We start from the raw sequence: 20,214 nt of genomic DNA, 5'->3' as shown, positions 1-20,214 counted from the left end.
AGCAGCTGGAGCAGCCGTGAGGATGCTGTGCCACTGCTGCAGGTGGGAAAACTGACAGGCTTGAGAAATGATTCTTCAGGTACCACCTGATGGGACTAGAGAAGAGGAATTTTAACCCAAACTGGCTTAGTCTCCCAAGATTGTGGAGAAAGGGTATAAAACAGGGATGGGCAGTCCTAATACCCCACTGGCTCAGCTTTCTGCTCTCTTTCCACACTCAGTCAAGGGGCACAAATGACTCCTCAACCCACCCAGCTCAGGAAAACCCCTCCCAAAAGAATACACTGTGGGGCAGGGAAAAAAGCATAAAGATAAACCTCCCAGGCTGGAAAAACAGCTGAGACCCCAAAGAGCATCCCCCAGCCAGGCATTTCCAAAGCATGGACTGCTGACCCTTGGCTGGCTCTCCAGAGAACAATGGCACTGATAAAAAGGGGCAGCACCAGCTCTTGGAGACACCAATAATTCCTCAACTGCTGGGGCATCTTCCCCCCAAGGAGTACACATCCATCCTCCCCACAGCCACGTCATTTGCTGAGCAGGATCCAGAGAAAGAGTACTTTTTAATTTTTTTTCCCTTTTTCTTTCAGTTGTTTATTTTCAATCTCCAAAAAGGGTATTATTATAGACAGGAAAAATAACAACTGGAAAGCTGTTCTCATGGGGTAGTGACACTGTCCCTTGAGGATGGAGAGGACTGATGGCTGAGGAGGTAGCAGCAGCCCCAGTGCAGGGACACGATGCACCTGGGACCCCCTCACCATGGGAAAGCTGCTCAGTGACAAACCCATGGCACCAGCTCAGACCCAGCCACTTGCTTTCTGAACCACATGTCAACCTGCTCCTTTATTTTCCCCACATACAGATCCCAATAAAAGCAATAAAACTTTTAAAGCCAGGAGCCAAGGGATGGGGTGCAGGCTGTGGGTTGGGCACCTGCAAAGCTGGACAGGCTTTTGCTCTCTAAAGACACACGAACCAGCTCCTTCAGAATGTAAAATCTGTGTGGCCTCCCCTCCCCAAACAGTGCTTTAAAGACTGATGCACGCAGGGGCTGCAGCAGAGGCCGTGTGGGTTCTCATCCTGGCTCTGCCCTGCCACCCCTTTGGCCACAGGAGGCAAAGCCAATCCCTGGGACAGCCAGAGGCAGCACTGCAGTGCACAAGGAGCATGTCCTACATCCCAGCTCCTCTCACAGGATGCTGTGCTGAGAGTGGACACAAAGCCTAGGGAGCTGGAACAAGCTGTCTACGGAAACCTCCAAGGAGCCAAGAGTTTTAATTTATCATTATAATATTTTTTTTTCTTTTTCCTGCTGTTTAAATGCTATTTGTTCCACGTGCGGTGGTCCCATGGCGTCCTGCCACTCTTGCTCTGCCCCCAGTGCACCCAGGACGGTGGGATGGGGTCACTTTTCTTTGCGAGGTGCTTTTTGCTTCCACGATCACACAGACTGTAACAAGCTTTACAAGAAAACACTGGCAAGTCCCAAGGTTTGGCAGCAACCTTTTCAGTGTGGGCCGAGGGCACAAGGCTCTCCCATCCCCTCCTCCTCCATCATACGTGTCCTTCAGCCTCTTCACCTTCAGCATCAGTTTTAGGTCGTTTTTCACAAGCCGCCTTCTCCGCTGTTTTTTCCACACCAGTTTTGCCGGCTGCTTCCTGCCAAACAACAAATAAAACACACTGAGCTGGAAACGGGAGAGAGGAGGGGCAGACAAATGACAGGGGTGCTGGGAATAGGCATAGGCAGCCCAGCCTGGAAAGGGAGAGGCAAAATTGTCCCCCACAACTCCCCTGTGCCCACTGAGCAGTGCCGCTCACACTGGAGGGTTCAGTTTCCTTGACTCAGTGGCTGGTGAAGGATAAAGCTCACAGCTCAGGCAGCTTTTGGGGAAGGTGTGGGACCCCTGGGGATGGTGTGACCCATCCCACCACAAGCAGTGTGTGGACACAGAGTGAGCCTGGATGGATGGATGGATGGATGGATGGATGGATGGATGGATGGATGGATGGATGATGGATGGATGGATGGATGGATGGATGGATGGATGATGGATGGATGATGGATGGATGATGGATGGATGGACAGGGAAGAGAAGGATGAGGAGGTAAGGCAGCAGTGTCAGACTGGAGATACAGGACTGAGCCACAGGTGCAGCCCATCAAGAGGGTGCAGGAGAGGAGCACTCAGGCACAGAGAAGCCTCATGGCTGCTCCAGCAGTGACTGTGCCCATCACAGCTGGCCACACAAGCCAAGCACAGTGCCTGCAGCTGGCCACGTTGGCCCCACTCCTTGCCTGAGCTGGTTGCCCCAGCATGCTGCTCCCCAGGGGCTGTACCAGTCACTTAATCCACAGCCTCAACCTCCAGACACCACTTCAGAAGAGATTATACTAAAAATGACCCATGCAGATGGCCTGCAAAGCTGTGTCCTCTCTCATTACAGTACACCGGGTTTTGTTCAGTGGAATTTTGGATGCAAGCCTGTTCTGAGACAGTGATCTCTCTGCCTGAGCAGAGGGGCAAGTATTGCCTTACCAGCTTCAGGAAATCCACACTATCATATCTCAAAATATCCCTGCCAGAGATGGAATCATACTTCATTTTACCAGTGACCAGAGCTCATCAACAATCACTAGCTGGGAGCAGCAAAATTAAATACCAATGCTGACTCTGTTATCAGCCCCTGTCAGCTCACACTGCAAATGCTTTTATTGATGATTGAGCATCTGATGGCAGCCTCTGCATAAGAAAGACCAAGAAGTTCCACTGCAGCAGGCTCTATCTCTCCATCCTCAACCTGATCTATAATTGAATTTGGTTTAACCCATCTCTTCTTGTCACAAACCTGTCGAGCATCCTTCAGCGCAACCCTGGATGGCCAAAAATGAGCAACATTCACCTTTGCATCCCTTTCTGCAAACTTTGTGAACATGTTGGCGTAGATCCTCCGGTCCCGCTCGTTGTGCTCCTTTGTTTTCTTCTGGCACACAGAGATCTGGGATTTCGCTGCTTTGTTCTGTGGATTCACTTCCAGCACTTTTTGAAAGTCACATTTGGCCAGCTCAAACTCGTTCATCAATAACCTGGCTTCACCCCTCCTGTACAAGCCTTTTTCATTGTCCTGGTCCAATCCCAGAGCCTGGAAATACACACAAGTCTCTGTTAACATCTCAGAGCCCTCCCAAGAGATCCCCTACAGCTGAAGCCTCAATAAATCTGTGAAAATCAGGACAAGGTGGCTTCAAATCTCCAGAGCACTTGCATCTTGCTCAACAAAAATTGGCTCATCTCCATCAGCAGTTTGGAGATCATTAATACAGTTTTATTATCTCTCCTTGCTTAAAACACCCTGTTTTAAGCAATCAGTTTGAGACAAAAACCCACAGGCAAGAGATCAGGTGTAAAGACTAAATCCAAGCCCTTTTGTCTCCCTGTTTTAGCAATGATGTTTTCTTTTAGTAAAAGTTATATATACACCTCAGGCTCATATAAATCACCTCAGTGATTTATCTTTTAGACTAACACAAATATCTCATGTATTTCCCATATACAAGATGCTTAAATCTAAGCCTTTTATAAAAGAATTTTCTTTTCCTTTTTCCAGAGTTTCCTGACAAAGACAAGGTCAAAGATCTTTTAGGGAGTGGCAAAGCCCCATCCCACCCCTTGGTGGACTTGCCTGTGTCACACCCAGAGCAGAACTGACTGCCCAGCCCCAGCCTGGGCAGACCCAAACAGCATCCCAAGGTTGTCATTCTACACAGATCCATTCACACAGATCTAGCTTTGGAAGAAAAGCTGCTGTAAATGCATGCCCAAGTGGATTTTGAACCCCTAAAGCCCTTGTAGTGCTGCAGTCTCTGAGCACTCAGTGTCCACAGGGACCCCCAGGTGCAGAAGGGATGCCACCATCCCTTCTTAATTTCTTCTTATATGACAAGAAATTTTAAAAAGCCCCACCAAACTCACAATGAGAACATGCAGGAGGAAGAGGACGCTCCATCCCCCAGGCTCGTGCTGATACCTTAAGATTTTAGCTTTTATATTTTTCATATATTTGTAATCTTGAAATTCTTTAGTGTATAACTCTAAACTCCATATACAGTTTTTGCTGCTGCTTTCCCATTTTGACAAAACAATTCCTCTCCAGGCCTGGGAATCAAGGACACCTCACTGTCTCAGGCCCCGAGAGATGGAAACAAAAGTGAGTTGTGGTGAGCAAACATGGGGTAAATGACTTTATTACCTGAAGCTGGAATTGGAAGATTAACCCCCAATATTCAAATGGGCTTCTATAAAAGAGTGTGAAAACCCTTGACCCATCATCCATTTCTTGGGTGTAGCCCCTGGGGGGGGGCTTCATCTGCCTTAAACGTACCTGAAGGACCTTCAATAAATATAACTGCTTTTTATTCTCTTAATTTCTGGCCTCTGTTTTTAGGTAGCCCATAAAGGCATCAATTTCTGGTGAGCCAGAAGGGACAGCATCAGTGCAGCTCTACCTTGTCACAGCACTCGACAGCCTTGGCATACTCTCGCAGCTTCAGGTAGCACATGGCCAGGTTGAGGAAGGCAGCCAGTAGGAAGGAGTCAGAGGCTTTAGACTCCTTTTCAGACAAGCCATACTCCATTTCCAGCCAGGATACAATCTTCCCATACTGAATCACTGCCTGCAGGTACTTGCCTTCCTGAAAGGAGCAAAAAGAGGTTCAGTCTGCCCCTGGAATGTCCCATGAGCTGGTGACAAGGGTAATGTGGGGTGTTCAATAAATACAGGCAAGGAAGAGGATCCCAACTCCTACAGAACCAGCAGGTTTGGGAAAAGCTCAGTCAGAACAGTGGGGAGCTGGGAAGCCCCAGCTGGGAAGGGGAATGCAAAACCCCTCAGCATTAGCCCTGGCCTGGGAAGGGTTTGGTCTGCTGTCCTGCTCTGCAGGGAGCACACAGAGCCCAGGCAATGCTGGGAAAGGATGAGATATCTTGGGGAGCATCAAGGAGTGAGAAAAAGGCAGAGGGAGGACAGGACTCACCTTCCCTAGCCCTATCCGGGGGCACATGGCTTCCCTGACACTGATGGCTGCCAAATTCAGTCCCAGCTCCCCTCCTCTGCCTCTGCCACCCCCCAGTTTACAAACCTTGAAGTACATTGTGCCCTTCTCCTTGACCACAGCTGCCTGCTCCAGCTTCTCCTTGGTGTCCATCTCCCACGACTCCTTGGCCTGCAAATGAACACTTGGAGCACTCCCAGGGGAGCAGAGCAGCCTCCCCTGCCCCAGCAGGACAACTCTGGGACAGCATGGTCACACTCAGGGCTCACCAGGGCTGCACCACAGAGCCTGGGGACAGGTCCTGCCCCTGCTTTGGCCAGAGTGATGCCACAGGCAGGGGATCTATCTAGGGATGTGCAAATCCCATGGACTTCTCCTGCATTGCACCCCCAGACTTCTCATGGACACAGCCAAGCTCCACAGGGCTGGCTGGATGTACCAGCTTTTATCTGTGCAGCCCAAGGGGAAAAAAAATGGGGAAAAAATAAGAAAAAAAGGGGAAGAAAATAAAAGCAAAAGAAAAAAAATAAGAGAAAAAAGGAGAGAAAAAGCAGAAAAAGGAGAAAAATGAGAGAAAGGAAAAAGAAGAGGAAAGAGGAGAAAATAAGAGAAAAAGGGAGAAAAAATGAGAAAAAAAAAAGGAAAAAAGAAGAGGGGAAAAAAAAGGAAAAAATAATATTACAATAAAAAGAAAGTACAAAAGGACAAGGTTAAGAACAAATAAAGACACCCAGCCTTGGGCCTCAGCCACAAGAATAAAACAAACTAACAGAGAAGAACAAATTAAGAACTCGAAGCTCCTCGGTGACGTGTCCACTTCAGCAGGGGTTGGGCTGCAGCCACACCAGGGACAAAGGCTGGAGGCTACACAGGCCCTGACATTCCTGTAACCCTCCTGTAACCTGGGGAGGGACTGGAGCTCCTCTGCCCTCACCTTCTCAAAACTCTTCAGGGTCACCTCGTACACCAGCTCTGCATTCCCCTGGATGCCGTATTTTGGCTTCCCAGCCTCGCCAAAGCCGTACCTGCAGGACAGGAGGAGGCACTCAGAGAAGGAGGAAAAAAAACTCATTTTCAGCAGAGCTTGCCCAGAAATGCAGACCCAGGTTGCCACCCATGGCTTTCTAACGTTTTGGGGACAGGGTGATGTTACTCTCCATGAGCAAAGGTCCCTGTGGATATACAATGCACATCTTGGGAATTACCCCTTCTGGCTACATCACAGCCTTCTTTTACAGAGGTTTCTCTCCAGCCCTGGTCATTTCTAGGGAGACATTTTCATCTCAGACACTGGACTTGGATAAAGCCCTTTCACCTGTTTTGTTTAAAGCATCTCAGTATTCCTGTTTACATGCAACTGGTGCTCTCTGAGACTGTCCTGGAGCATCCTATTTTCAGGATCACCATCTTTCACATGTGCTGGCAGCTGAGACCCACCCAGCACCCCTGTGGAGATGCTTCTCACCGTGGGCTGAGGTAGAGGATGCAGTGCTCTCCCCTCTGCATCTTCTCCAGGGCCTTGTCAATGCCGATGGGGATGTCATGGTCCTCCCCTTCACCCACGACAAATTTCACATCCTTGCAGTCAAACCTGCGGGTGCCACAGAATCCTTCCAGGTGAACTGCAGAGGGGGAAAGAGAGGCAGGATGGCACCCAGAATCACCCAAACCTTGGAGAAAGGTGGGCTCCAAAGTGTCTTAGAAAGCATTTTATAAAGCATCTTTGCCAAAACTCAGAAGATTTCCCTGGAAGAGGGAAGACCCAGAGCTGGAGAAGGGAAGGCTTGGGAACATTGCTTAAAAGCAAGGCAGGCATATCTCGTCTAATCCAGGACCAAACAACAGATAAACATCATGACTAATATGTTCCCCTTGTACTCAAGTGCACAAGTCAAGTCTTACTGGAACTGGATATTGCTCCTGGCATGGCGCCACACAGAGTTTATCACGGTGATTACAAATCTTCTATACTGTGCTATACTGCCTTGACTCCTGCCTCGAAAACAAGGCCATGTTCTCCCAACTCTGAGAACTCAAAGTACAAGATAAACTTATTTTTAATCTTCAACCAGGAGCCGTGCTGTTCCAGCCCCAGACGCTGGCAGAAGCGCAGCCGGAGTGGACACTGGGTACCTGGCACATTCACCACCTGGCGCTCCTGGCTGCCTTTCCACAGCAAGATTATTCTTTATTTATTTATTCAAACCTGAAGACATTCCAGGCTTTAGGGACGCTTTTGCAGCCTTTGCATTCTGCTTGCAGGGTAAAAGGCATACACACATGCAGGCAAGCATTAAGTAAAAGCAATTTCACAAGGAACTCCTACATACTGTTAAAAAAAAAAAGCCAAAACAAACAACAACAACAAAAAAAAGCTTTGCAAGAGGAGAAATTCACAACTGTGCCTAAAGGTTTTACAGCTTGCAAAGACATGAGCTTGAGGGGAACAGAATGCAACCTGAGATGCTGCAGGGCACTGAGCATCCTGCTGTGGTGGCAGGTGAGGGGCAGGACAAGCTGGGTACCAGAAACAGCTGTGAGGGTCTGGGCTCTGCACAGGAGAGCTGCAGCCTGGGCTGAAGGAAATCTGTGTCCATCTCCTGCCCTGGGACCTACAAAAATCCTTAGGATGAGAGACATGGACCAAGGCAGATGTGGCAGCCCTCATTCCAAGGGCAGGTCCAGCTGCCATAAGAGACCCAAAGGATGGGGGGGGGGGGTGTGTTCCTCACTGCAGGTGCAGAACATCAGGCTCTGCCTTGTCACCCCACTCTTGCCACCAAAGCCATGCTGGGACTCAAGCAGAGGATGCTCAGGTGCTTGCCAGCTTCCTGCATCCATCACTGGTGCACAGTGGCCACAGCAGTCAGGTTGCTGGGAGCTCACCCAGCTTGGGATGAGGACAAAAAGCAAATCCAGCTCCTCTGGGGACAACCTCTGCTTTTGCACTACCCAAAACCAAGCTGGCTGGTTTTTTTAGGCACAGAAAATGTGGAAAATTCTGCCTAAAATACAGGTAACCCAGCCACCCCACAGCACCATGCATCTCCCTGCACGTTCGTAGCAAGCACAGACCCATAATCCTTGATCCCAAAAGCAGCACTACAGCTCCCCCAGGTCCCACATCCCCTGTGGGATGTGGTGTTAATGGGAAGATTCACTTTAAAACAGGATGCACAAGGGGATGTTGTGATCTTTCCTTCCAAGGATAGTTCTGCTCTGTTTTAATTGCACAGAAAATACACCAAGCACAGGGGAGAAAATCTCTGCTCAGGTTTCCAGGAGTGGGTCAGCTGGTTCAGCCGCTCTTGGATTACAGAGAAAAAAAAGTCACTAAAGGAACATCACTCCGGTTGCAGCTCTGACTTATTGTTCTCTCAGTGCCTGCAGCGATTTTGTTTTTGAAGAGCTGAGAACAGAGTGTACTGAGTGCGGCTGGCACACGAACTTGATGTGCTGACAGCAATTTGTACTCAGATTAAAAACGGAGAAGGAGGAGGGGTGGGGGGGGGAAAGGATGTAAAAAAGCTGGAATGCCAGATTTCAACTGCAGCACAGGTTTTAAGGACCAGAACTGGGATTTAGGGTCTGTAAAAGTTAAAGCCTATAAAAACCCGGAGGTACTTGCTCCTGGAAGCATGGTTTCTTTCAGCCTAATTCCAGCACCTCCCAAAATACACAGCTGAGGTAAACCATCACAGCCCTGCCGCAGGGTGGACTCTGTGTCCCCACAGCTGCTGTGCCACCCCCAGCACAGCGACCACCACTCAGACAGTAGAATCTGAGACAAAATCTCATTTTTTCCTAAAAGAGAGTCTCATTAGAAGAACCAGCCACTTAAAGCCGTGAGCTTTATAAGGTCTCACAGCTCAGATTCAATTTCTCAGTCACTAAAGGGACTTTAGAATCTTTGTGTACAGGACCTCTGGAATTAAGAAAAGAAAGTAAATACCTCCCATATGGAGCAAGCTTTGTGTGTGTGTCTGAGCAGTTCCTGGGAAGAAAAAACCCCCAAATCCCAGTCTGCCTTCCCCTGCCCAGCCCCATGAAATGTCTGCTCCAGAAATGGGACCAGAAGAAGGAGAGCCCAATGGGATGTGAGCTCCTCATCCTCCCGTGTCAGCTGATACCACCCCAGCCTCAGCAAACCCCTTGTAATAATTTCCTTCCCCTCACCATCAACAGTCCTGTGCCCATAAGGGAAGGAAAAAGCCCCATTCTGTGAGAGATGTGATAAGACCTCCCAAAAATACCATCAACATTGGAATGAGGCCAAAGAAACTGCTGAGTGTCCAAAATCCTTAGCAAGTGTCGAGGGAGAAAGGGCTGGCAACTGATGTTTTGGAGGCAAGACAGAGCCAGGGACTTTGGCAGATGGCACATCCCAGAGCACCCTGGACACTGCACTGGGATGCAGAAGGGTCAGGGGGGATGACAGAGCCCTGAAACCCCACGGGGGTTTGCTGCTTCCATCCTCCCCTCAGCCGCTGCCTGAGCAGCTCAGAAGTTTTCCTGAGCTGCTGCTTTTCCACCCAGCCCTGCAGCTCTGGCAGGGCCACCACAGGGGCCAGCCAAGGAGAGCTCAGAGGAGCATCCCCAGCCGCTCTCCATCCCATCTAGCCTCTGGATGGATGTAACTGCATCCCACCAGGATGCATGGCCACCTTCAGCCTGTGCACTCCCAGCAGCTTCTCGCCAGGGATCAGCTCAGGACAGGCTGATCCCTCCAGTTATCCCACAGCGGATACAGCACTCACTCTCCACGGTAGCACCTTCATTGGGGTTGGAGTAACCTTCTCCCTTCCTCTTGATCCTCCGGATTATTCCTCCATCCTCAAACAAGTCCTCACCTTTGAAGTCAAGCAGCTCGACCTAAAAAATAATAAAGAAAAAGTGGGCAGAGCATAGGGAGGGGGAAAGGAGAAGAGAAAAACAACAGAAGAGCCACAAAGCAGCAGTTCATCCCCTGGCTGGAGAACCAAGCCAGCTAATTCTCCGTTCAGCTGATGAGCAGAAGTTGCCCAAAAAACCCAGATCCAAACCACAGCATAATACACGCGATTAATTAGAAACTGGGACACATCCAGTACCTGAAGCATAACACAAAGTAACAGCAAAAATAAGTTTATTGAACCTGTTAAGGTACAACACAGCTGCTGCTGGAAGATGCTGTGCAAGTCTCCCAGTGTGGGCAGAAGCTTCCTCTTCATCCTCTGATGGGAGCAGCTTTGAGCCTCAGCTTAGTCCACACTCCACTTGGAAGACCTGAGCCTTAATTTAGGACAGACTCCCTCCTCCTGCTGTGTCCCAACAAGCCCTGCCCAGGGAGCCCTCTGTGCCAAAAGCTTAATTTTCCTACCACCCCTCAGCACTAATGGATTTTTAGCACCTGGAGGCATTTCCCAGCTGCTTTCTCCTTCCCATGAGCGTGTTGAAACCAGGAATCTGCCCACTCCCCGCCCCGGCACCAGGACTCTGCTAAGCTGGAGTTTCAGTCCCAGCCTTCCAGCTCAGACACTCATTTCTGAGAAAGCCCTGGCAGCGCTTCCTGGAGCAGAGGGACACGTTTCAGGAATCCAAGCTGGGTTTTGGTTGTTTTTTTTGTTGTTGTTGTGAGGTTTTGGTTTTTTTTAATTGTTGTTGTTTGGGCTTTGGGTTTTTTTTTTTTTTTTTTTTAATTATCATTATTATTATTATTATTATTATTACTATTACTATTATTATTATTACTATTATTACTATTATTACTATTATTATTATTATTAATTTAAAAATTTTTATTTCTGAGCTGGCTGGCAAGGCAGAAAGGGAGTGAGCTTGCTCATCCACACACCAGCTCACCAGCATTACTTGCCTCAAAAAAGAGGGTGGCATTGGAGGGGATTTTGGGGGCACTCCCAGCAGAGCCGTACGCGTACTCGGGTTTGCAGAGCAAGTAGCAGATCTCTCCCTTCTTCATGGTGGCTACCCCAATGTCCCATGCCTTGATTACCTGACCTAGAAGAAAGGCAGATGTCAGGCAGGAGGGAGAAACCAGCATCCTGGGAAAAAACACAGCCTGGGTGCGGCAAGGTGCACCTTTTTTTGGGCACCCAAAAAAACCCCGACATTCACAAGTCACGAAAGGCAGGGCTGACACAGTTGTGCAGCAACAGGGTCAGCTGATCCTCCTGCCCCAGGGTGATCCCACCCTCCACCATCCCATGGAAGGACACCCCTGGACCAGCTCACCCTTGCCCAAGCTGAAGATGAAAGGCTCATTCCGATCGCGGCTGGAGTCAAATTTTTTCCCGTTGGCCAGTTTTCCCTTGTAGTGCACATAAACCTTGTCTCCGATCATGGGAAACTCATCCTCACTCCCAGGCCTCTTAATTATCTGAGAGAGAGAAAGCAGCCATGAGCTGGGGCCAAAGGATGCATATGGAGGGGGAGAGAGATACACACATGTGCATTTACATAAAAATATATACATATATACATGCACGTACACCCCAGTGCTGCCCTAAATAACAGGAAAGCTCAGGGGGGAACTATTCAGTTTGCCCCTAAATTTGCTCTTTATCAGCTCCTAAAAACAAATCTCAAACTGGAACCACAGCAATAGAGCTGGACAGGGCTGGGGGCAGAGAGCAGTCCATACTGGGTAGATAAACACCCTGGTTCCAAACCTGCAGTGAATGCAGCTCCACTCGCTCTCTGTCCGTACACATTTTACTCACAGGGGTGTGTCAGTTCACTACTCACTCCTTGTCAACACTTTTTTCTGAACACTGCAGCCGGGAACAAGCAGTTCTCGAGCTGAGGATGGAGCAGGGGAGGATGCTATTCTTGTAGGAAAGGTCCTATTCAAGTGGAGAAGTGTAAGTGCTGAGGAGCAGAACTATCCAGAAATCGCCCTGAATATGAAAAAAGGGCTGTGGAGCAGACTGGATGACCTCAGTAATGTGTTCTTTCTAATGTCTGTGAGTCACACACAGAAATGCTTTGTGGATTTACAGCTAATAATCTGATTGGGAACACAATAGCAGTGAAATTCAGGGAGCAGCCTGGTCCCATCAGCCTCAAGCACCACTCCATCCTCTTTTACTCAAGCAATGCTCATCCCCTTTGCCTTTGAAATGAAAGAACTCAATCCTACAGCCCTGGAACTGTGACCCTGAGGGCTGGGGATGCAGCCCAGCGAGGTGACCATGCACCCCAAAGCACAGGAAGGTGGGACACTCTCAGCAGATCCCCCTTACCTTCAGAACCCCTCGGTCCTTGGACGGTGTGATGTCTTCCCCACGCTCAGCCAGAGCTGCTGTCTGCACCTCCCCTTCGCTCTTGGTGGCCTCATCAGTGGTCATGGTCTCCTTAGACCTGGGGGGACACAGCACACACTCCCTCAGCCTGGCAGGACCACAGGAGGTGCTGGAAGAGGAAAGGGTGTCTTTCCTGCATGACAATGCACAAGCAAAAATTTTCCCCAAAAATTGAAGCAAACCCAACACCAAAAGAATGCCAGCTATTTGGGTGGATAAAGAGAAAACTCACAGCAAGAATCTAAGGAACTGAGGGGGTTTCTGGACAAACTGGAGCACTGTGCTCCCAAATGTCACCACATAAGCCGCCAAGGTGCCAGAAAAGCCACGTTTTCCATTGAACACAGACTTTTTCCAATGGTTCTTGGTGAAAAAAAGAATTGCCTACAGTTTCAAAAACATATTTCCTGATGATTTCCTTCAGACCATGGGGCTATTTTGGTAGCTGCACTGCTGGGCGACACATCATCAAGGAAACATGTAATGGAGAATTAGAAAGCGATGGGTTTTTTAAGACATAAACCAGATCTATTAAAGCCACTCTAATTGTGAAACTTTCCCACAGTCTTCAGCGTGGAAGCTGATGCTAACCAGCAGGAGAAATCATTCATTTAGGGGATTCAGAAAGAGCAAAGAAAGGATGTTTTCAGCTCCAAGGACAGATAAGTCGCTCTGCAAGAAGAATTGCTTTCCTCACACCCGGGTGGAAAGGGAAGGACTGGAGCCCGGCCCCCCCAGCACAGGAAGCCACCGAGACACAAAGAGCCCTGAAATGGAAGAAGCAGAGAGAAAAATAAGGGAACTACTTGTTGCAAGGCTCAATTATCACAGTCTTTGGGGTGATATTTAATGGCATTCTGTGTCTGCTCCCTTTCCTCTGCGCTGCTGGGGTTTCAGATGGGAACATCTTGAAAAAAAAAAGCATTTACAAAGCAAAGCAACATGTGGTGAGACCCATTATCTCACAGGTATTTATTGGAATATGTGCCATGGATTTGGAAGAAATGTTTGATGATGTCGGTAGTGAAGCACTGGTTACCCTAAAGGGTGATGGACACCCCATTCCTGGGAACATTTGGGTGAGTTTGGACAGAGCCCTCAGCAACCTCATCTAGTGGAAGGTGACCCTGCTTATGGTGGAGGGGCTGGATTAGATGGCCTTTAAGGTTTCCTTCCAATGCAAACCATTCCGTGATTCAATGATTTGGGTGGGAAGCCACCACGGCCTTCCTGTTGGAGAGAAGTGAGGAGGTGGTGGTGCCCAGCACAGGCATGGCATCAGCACCGTGCACCAGCTCAGGGATTCCCAGCACAGACCCTCCTCAGCACCAGGCAGACATCATCCATATCCCACCCATAAGGACCAGAAGAAGCCCAAAAAAAGCAGAGAAGCTTGCCCAAGAATCACCAGCTCCTGGACAGAACCTCCCCAAGTCCACCAAGCAGCCACCTCTGGATGCAGGAGACGGACAGGGAGGTACTGGCTCCGGCTTGCCAGTTGCTAAATCCCACCAAGAGACATCTAAAAATACACCCTACGCATCCTTCTCATTATTTTTCTACGTAAGCAATTAGAGGAGTCATCCAGGGAAGCTGGCCAAGGCGGGCGGGAGGGGAGACGCTCTGCGTCAGCAGCAGTGGGAGGGATGGAGCCCACAAGACCCGGCTATTAAGATGTGGCCCACGTTATGAAAGAGCTCATGGCTTCTCTGTCCAGCAAAAACAGCTCCAACTAGGTTAGAGAAAAGAGTGCACTGCTCCCACTTATGTCCCATTTGGAGAGACAGGAAGAGGCTGGCCAGAGGCCAAAATCCCAATTAATTTGAAACAAACAGTTGTAGGGCAAAAAAAAATTATATCTGCTATTCCCCAAGGTTTAAATAGTGAGCAGGCAGTTATGTCACTGAGCACAGCAAGCTTGCTGCTGGTGTCAGAGCCTGAATCTTTATGTTTGCATACTCTGGATACAGGGAGGGCATTAATTAATTACTCTGTGCGAAAGCCCCTGGGTGTTTCTGACACCCCAAGCAGATCCTGCTTTCCTGTTGCTGCTACTACCCACAAGATTAATGTTTTAAGGCTATAAATGAAGCCAGGATAAACCATCCTCCCTCCTCTGAACATCCACACTGCTCCATTTCCCTGGGATATAAACACGGATGGGTCAGAGAAGCACAGAAATAAATAAAAACAAGCCTTTGAATTTTACAATTCCCTCTCCACCACAGGCATTGCTGCCTCCCAACACTGAGAAATCGGTGAAAATTCACAATGGGATGCAGATGTATGACCCTGGGCTGAGGACAGACAGGTATCACACATGCTAGGGTTTCACCAACCACACGATCCCCAGCCACATTTCCTAGAAATTAGCATACCGAGAATTTGCCAGCTCCAAATGGAAACTTCATGTTGCAGATCCCTCCCAGAGGCTCGCAGGAGGGGAAAGGGACGGGGAAGAGTGAGACTGGGAAGGGTTTTGAGGGGTCTCACCTTGCCACCATGCAATCCTTGGAGAAGGTTTGAAGGTGCAGGGAGAGTCCAGGCCCAGAGACACTGCAGGGAAATACCTGGTAAGAGGAGAGGGGACAAAAAGAAAAAAAAATAAAAGACGAAAAAAACACATGTGCTTTATTCTAAAACAGGATTTCAGAAGAAAGAAGAACAGAGCAGTTTTGAGCCACAGATCATGCTCCACCATGATCAGAGAGGGGTGATGAAGACTATGGCCAAAATCTGTTTTGACTTCCTGTTTCCACAAAATAGCATCTTACCATCAGCTTTAAAAAAAATAAATCAAAGCTATATCCTGTCCAATTGTTTCACTGGGATGAAAATTAACAGGATGAAAAAAAATAAGAGCTGGCTGCTCTGGGGTTTGTTTTTTAAGACCCACTTAGCACAAAGCACTTTTGCTTCCACGGCACCACAGCAGCCCTAAAAGCTTTGGATTGCAACACAGGAGGGAGTTTCTTGAAAACGCAAAGGTCAAGCTTAAAAACAACAAATCTGAAAGCACAGCTGGGGGATGTGGGGCCCTGGATCCTGGTGATCACCACCCCATATCCCAGCCCCTCAAGCTGGACAGCAGCACAAGGCTGCACATGCATCCCTGCACAGACTGATAATGAAGGATAACCCAATTAGTGGCTCTCTCCACTGTCCCACAGTGGATTGCTTCCCCTTCCATCACTACAACCACTTCTTCCTAATAAAATCCCTTCTTGCTGAGCAAGCTGTGCCTGTGCAGCAAGAGGGGGAAGACCAGAAAGACCAGAGCAGTGATTTCTCCTGGATGAGGGTGTTTTAAGACACCTCAGGGCCAGTCTGCTGAACAGAGACCAAGGAAGGTGATGGTAATAACTTAAAATTGTGATTTCTAACAAAATATGACCTTAATAAGATGGACAAGCATCTTCATATAACCCTCAGCTCCATCCCAACACATAAGGACATACCCAGACATTGAGTGCCATTTCTCATACTCACACATCACAGTTAATTAATATATTTTCTTTTTTTCTTTTCTTTTTTTTTTTTTTTTTTTAATCCTGGCCACTTGACTTTCTCCCCCTCCTTCAAAATAAACAGGGAAGCCATGAAATTGAAACTATTGTTCACCATCTAAGAACTCCCATGGATCAATTTACTTCTTAGCATGTACGCTATGCAAGCAGCCAACACCCCAGCAGGCCGGGCATGGCAACTTCTATGCAAACGAAAAACCAAAATGCAAACAGAGCTGCTTGAATTGCTCAGCACCCTGAGAAGCCCCCATGGCACCCAGGGTGAGCCCTGATTCACCAGGGAAGGACAATCCTTTGGTCTCCTTTACCCATGGCCAGTCCCTGCTCCAGGGTGAACGCCACGGAGACCCTGGTACCAAAAAGTGCCACCCACACTGTGGGGACACTTCAGAGGGGGATGCAGTCCCCAGTCACCTCCCAAAGACCTTGGAGGATCTGCCTTTTACCAGAAAAGCACCAACACAGGAAGGTTTTAAAACAATTAAGAGGATAACAAAGTGAAAAAGAAAGCTACTGCGTGCAGTAAATACATTTAAATACAGCAGTGGACGTTCCCATCACAGTGGCTTCATCATTCTGCTAATTCTAGCTAATATTTTTAAGCTTCTGAAATGGTTTTATTTAAGGTTCAAGTCATAAGTAATTTTTTTTTTTCCAAGTATGTGGAATAAGAGGCTGTTCCTCAGCTGCAGTGAGAGGAACAAGTGAGCAGGATGGGTCACTAACCCTGCCAGAATAAATATCTCAGGCAAAAGCGAGATGGGTTCAGTCTCTCTGCATCTCCTGGAGTGAGGTGAACAGGCTTGTGCCAGCAACACACAAATGACTTTCAGAGAGGAGTGGCTTTATCCCCCCAGTTTACAATATAAACCTATTAAAAACAATCTGGCTCTTCTGCTGGTTTTCTAGCAAGGAAATGCTTGTTTGGTGGTTTTCCCAGGCTGCTTCAAAATGAAAAAAAAAAAAAATCAGATGGATAAAGCTCCTGTGAACTCTCTTGTGAGCAGCCTGTGGTCCATCTCCTCCAGAGTGGGTATGACACACAACGCCCTCCACTTTCATGTGAAAGGGAATTAAGGAAAAAAGCAGCATTTTATTTTTTCCCTCCTTTATTTTGAAGGACAAATTATACTGGGGAAAGCAAAATCCACAGCCATTTGTGGGGAGCTGCTGTCCCCAGGGGAGAAGGTGACAGGGGCAGGATGAGGCCGAGGATTTTACACATGGATGCCTCTGCAGCTCCTTTCCTACCTGCCCTCAAAGCCATCCCTGACCCCAGCAAGGATTTCAGCTGCTTCCACCACAAAAATCACAGCAAGTCTCTGCCACAAGCAACAGATCCTCAAAATACTGGGAAAAGCACAAATGCCCAAAGCCTTTGCTCTGCATCAGCTGGGAGAGGCACCAGCCTGCACCCACCCTGCCTCCGAGAGGCTGACACAGCTTTTGATGATGGCTAAAACAAAATAATTAAAGAAATATAAATTATAGAAATTATAGCAATAATGAGTGTATAAACAGCTGTTCCACACCAGCCTGACCTTCTTGGGAGATGCCTGGCAGGGAGGCCAAGCATCCTAACAAGCTCAGAGGCTGTAACATAGACATGTAACAGTGGGGAATCAACTTCCTAAAGCTTTCATAAATTGGGATTATGTAACTGGATGGGAAAAATATATTAATATGGCCAAGCAGGTTATATAAACCATCTGTAAAATGTGAGAAAGTACTTGACATGCCACTACCCACTCTTTGGCACCCTCTTGCTGGGTTTTCTGCCACCAAAAATGAGCAGGCTCCTTTCAGTCGTGTCTTCTCCCCTGGTCAAAACAACCAGGGACAACAGACCAGCCAGGCTTTTTGGAATTAAATATTCCACCTCTGGCTGTTAAATGTGAAGTTTCCCTCCCCTACAGCACACAAGTGAAGTCCAAGCCCTCCACAGGCGACTCGGAGCAGCCTCCTGGCAGAAGCAACAGCAATACCGAGCAAATTGAATTTCAAGTGACAGCTTGGCGGGGACTAAAATAAATACAAAATGGGAATAAACAAGAAACCCCTTGTTTGCCAATTCTGTTTTAATTTAGCCTTTTCTCTGGAATAAATGTGGCAATTAAACTTGGAAATTTTTTTTAATTTCTTTTTTCTTTTAGTTTCTAAAAGCATCTCAATGCTCGCAACAGATCTGGGGTTTTCTCCAAGCAGCTTGCAGCCAGGTGACCCCTGGCAGTGGGAATTCTGTGTTTAATGATTTATCCCCACACACGAGGGCTCAGCAGCACCTGGAGCATCCCAGAGCTGAATCCCAAGGGGGGAATCCCTGCCTCAGCATCCGGCACTGGCGCCAGCAGCTCTGGCACCCAGAAATAACTCAGCACCCAAGACCATCTGCACCAGGGACCTATAAATGCCAAATTATTTTGGGCAAATGGCAATTCCCAGTGAAACACCAGCCTGCTCTGGTGCCAAATGAGGATTTCTTGGAGAAGCACCACAAGAGGACAAACTGCAGGAGGGGACTGGGGTGGCACTGCCATGGCTGGGGACACTGTGAGAAGCAGGAGGGGCAGAGGACACCACGGCTCTGGGGGCAATGCTGCACCACCAGCAGGTCACCCAGCCCCTGCCAGCACTGACACACGTGCACAGGGACACGCTGTGTGCATCACCTGGGGTGGGGAGGGAGGCTGCTCCCACCTGCTCCCACCTGGGCTCCTTTTTTGGGATGGTGTCACATCCCAGGAATGATGTTCTTTGCCAGGCAGTGCCTCCCAGGGCTCGTTTTATTAAGTGGTTAAATTTAATGTAAATCAAAAAGCACTTGAAATGAGAATATTTTTCCATCTAAGAGCAATATTGCTTTTTACAAAAATGGGACACTGCAGGTAGAAGATGATTTAACTGCAGTCCGTCCTCAACTCTTCACTTCTGACAGTTATTTTACTATTATTTTCCTAATTTTCCAGCACACTCGCTTGCAAAATCAGAAATCCTTCCTAAACACAATTACTAGTTATGGAAAAAGCCTGTCAGCCCCATGACAAACAAGTTACATGAACAACTTGTACATTAGAGCACTCGTGGCCACTTCTTTACACCCACAAGCACAGAGCATTAAAATAATAATAAAAAAAAATCCTTGCTAAGTAATATCTATTTCCCTGTTATGTGCACAAGATCAGTAGGAGCTTCACAGCTCCCTCAAGGGGCTGCAACAACTTTATATAAATTCATGTAACCGCAGGTGTCTATAAAATAAAATGGATATAAAATAGTATAAAAGGACAAATAACTGAGGACAAACTATTTTTCAAACCGTTTACAAAATATTTTCCCCTTGAGCCAGTCAGGGAGCTGTAGCCAGCCAGAGGAGGTCTTGGTGCCAAGCATCTCAAACTTTCCAGCAAACTTTCTCCTTCTGCAAGCAGGTAATTAATTAAAACTACACAGCAGTGATGTTCCTGAGGGATGCAGTTTGCTTTTTACTCAGGAATTGTCCTTTTTTTTTTTGGCTCATCCCAGCAGGAAGGTGCTCTAACAGTGCCAGGAAAGGATCTCAACATGACTGAAGTGTGTGCTGGCAAACACAGCCTTGGGAAGATGAAGTTATTTGCATTTATTGAAAAAAAACCAAAACCAGCCAAGCAAACAAGAAAAGATAATTGCATGAGCAATTATCCCAGCTCTGTTGTGGGCAGGATGGGCACCATAAGCAGTCTGTGTGCTGTCAACCTTCCACACTGGACCCCTCCATCCCCCAGAGCCACCAGCGAGGCTGTGTGCTGTCATCCCTCCTAGTGCATTTCAGCAGAGGAGAAAACTTCACTGACTCCCCAGCAATCTGCTGGGGTTTTTTCCACACCACCACACATTTTCCCCAGCACAAACCCCACTTCCATCACCCGAGCCCTCAGAAAAGTCCTTGGCCACTCCTTCCTCCACCAGCACCCCTGGCTCCATCACACCTTTTCCTCCTGCACTCCTCATGCTGCTGCCATCACCCACCACGCTGGGGATGAGCACCAGCACCCCTCCAAGGACCAGCAGCCCACCCAGGACCCCTCCATTCCACCCCTGTGCTGCAAAACTCCTGCACCATCTGGATTCCTGCTTAGCCCCACGCTCCCGGTTAACCCCCTGGAGGTTGTGGATGTTGTTCCCTCCCTGTCAGGGATGTTTCTGTCCCCTCCTCAGAAATGTTGTCCCATTTCCAGAGTATCAGGCTGGAAACACAACCCAAGTATCTCTGACTTGCAACACTGCCACCCAAATCAAACCCACAGCACCTTTGGAAAGACAGCCCACAAAAGCTAGCTACAGACTGCCTGATA

At 48.2% G+C, this 20,214-nt stretch overlaps 1 protein-coding gene across 3 annotated transcripts in view; it reads right to left on the bottom strand.

Annotated features, from left to right (window-relative positions):
- Positions 1-544: 544 nt before the first annotated feature.
- The window catches only part of FKBP5 (FKBP prolyl isomerase 5), a 21,024-nt gene continuing 1,354 nt past the window's right edge, over positions 545-20,214 (bottom strand). The window contains exons 2-13 of one of the 3 annotated variants that reach the window (XM_014258162.2): positions 14,850-14,926; positions 12,948-13,123; positions 12,297-12,414; positions 11,287-11,431; positions 10,910-11,052; positions 9,813-9,927; positions 6,521-6,677; positions 5,990-6,080; positions 5,143-5,226; positions 4,510-4,695; positions 2,907-3,146; positions 545-1,662 (exon numbers count right to left, since the gene is read on the bottom strand). In XM_014258162.2, coding sequence (XP_014113637.1) covers positions 1,558-1,662; positions 2,907-3,146; positions 4,510-4,695; positions 5,143-5,226; positions 5,990-6,080; positions 6,521-6,677; positions 9,813-9,927; positions 10,910-11,052; positions 11,287-11,431; positions 12,297-12,414; positions 12,948-12,967 — 1,404 coding nt within the window. In that variant the 5' untranslated portion in view covers positions 12,968-13,123; positions 14,850-14,926 and the 3' untranslated portion in view covers positions 545-1,557. Of the gene's footprint in view, positions 1,663-2,906; positions 3,147-4,509; positions 4,696-5,142; positions 5,227-5,989; positions 6,081-6,520; positions 6,678-9,812; positions 9,928-10,909; positions 11,053-11,286; positions 11,432-12,296; positions 12,415-12,588; positions 12,882-12,947; positions 13,124-14,849; positions 14,927-20,214 lie in introns of those variants that run through there. The other 2 variants (XM_005529388.3, XM_014258163.2) reach the window with 2 other exon arrangements.

Source organism: Pseudopodoces humilis, chromosome 26, assembly GCF_049639895.1.
Source record: "Pseudopodoces humilis isolate 2021_Gansu_Grassland_sample_001 chromosome 26, ASM4963989v1, whole genome shotgun sequence".
Classification (NCBI taxonomy): domain Eukaryota; kingdom Metazoa; phylum Chordata; class Aves; order Passeriformes; family Paridae; genus Pseudopodoces; species Pseudopodoces humilis.
Note: the sequence above shows the minus strand (reverse complement) of the source record. Positions and strands in the feature narration are given on the sequence as shown.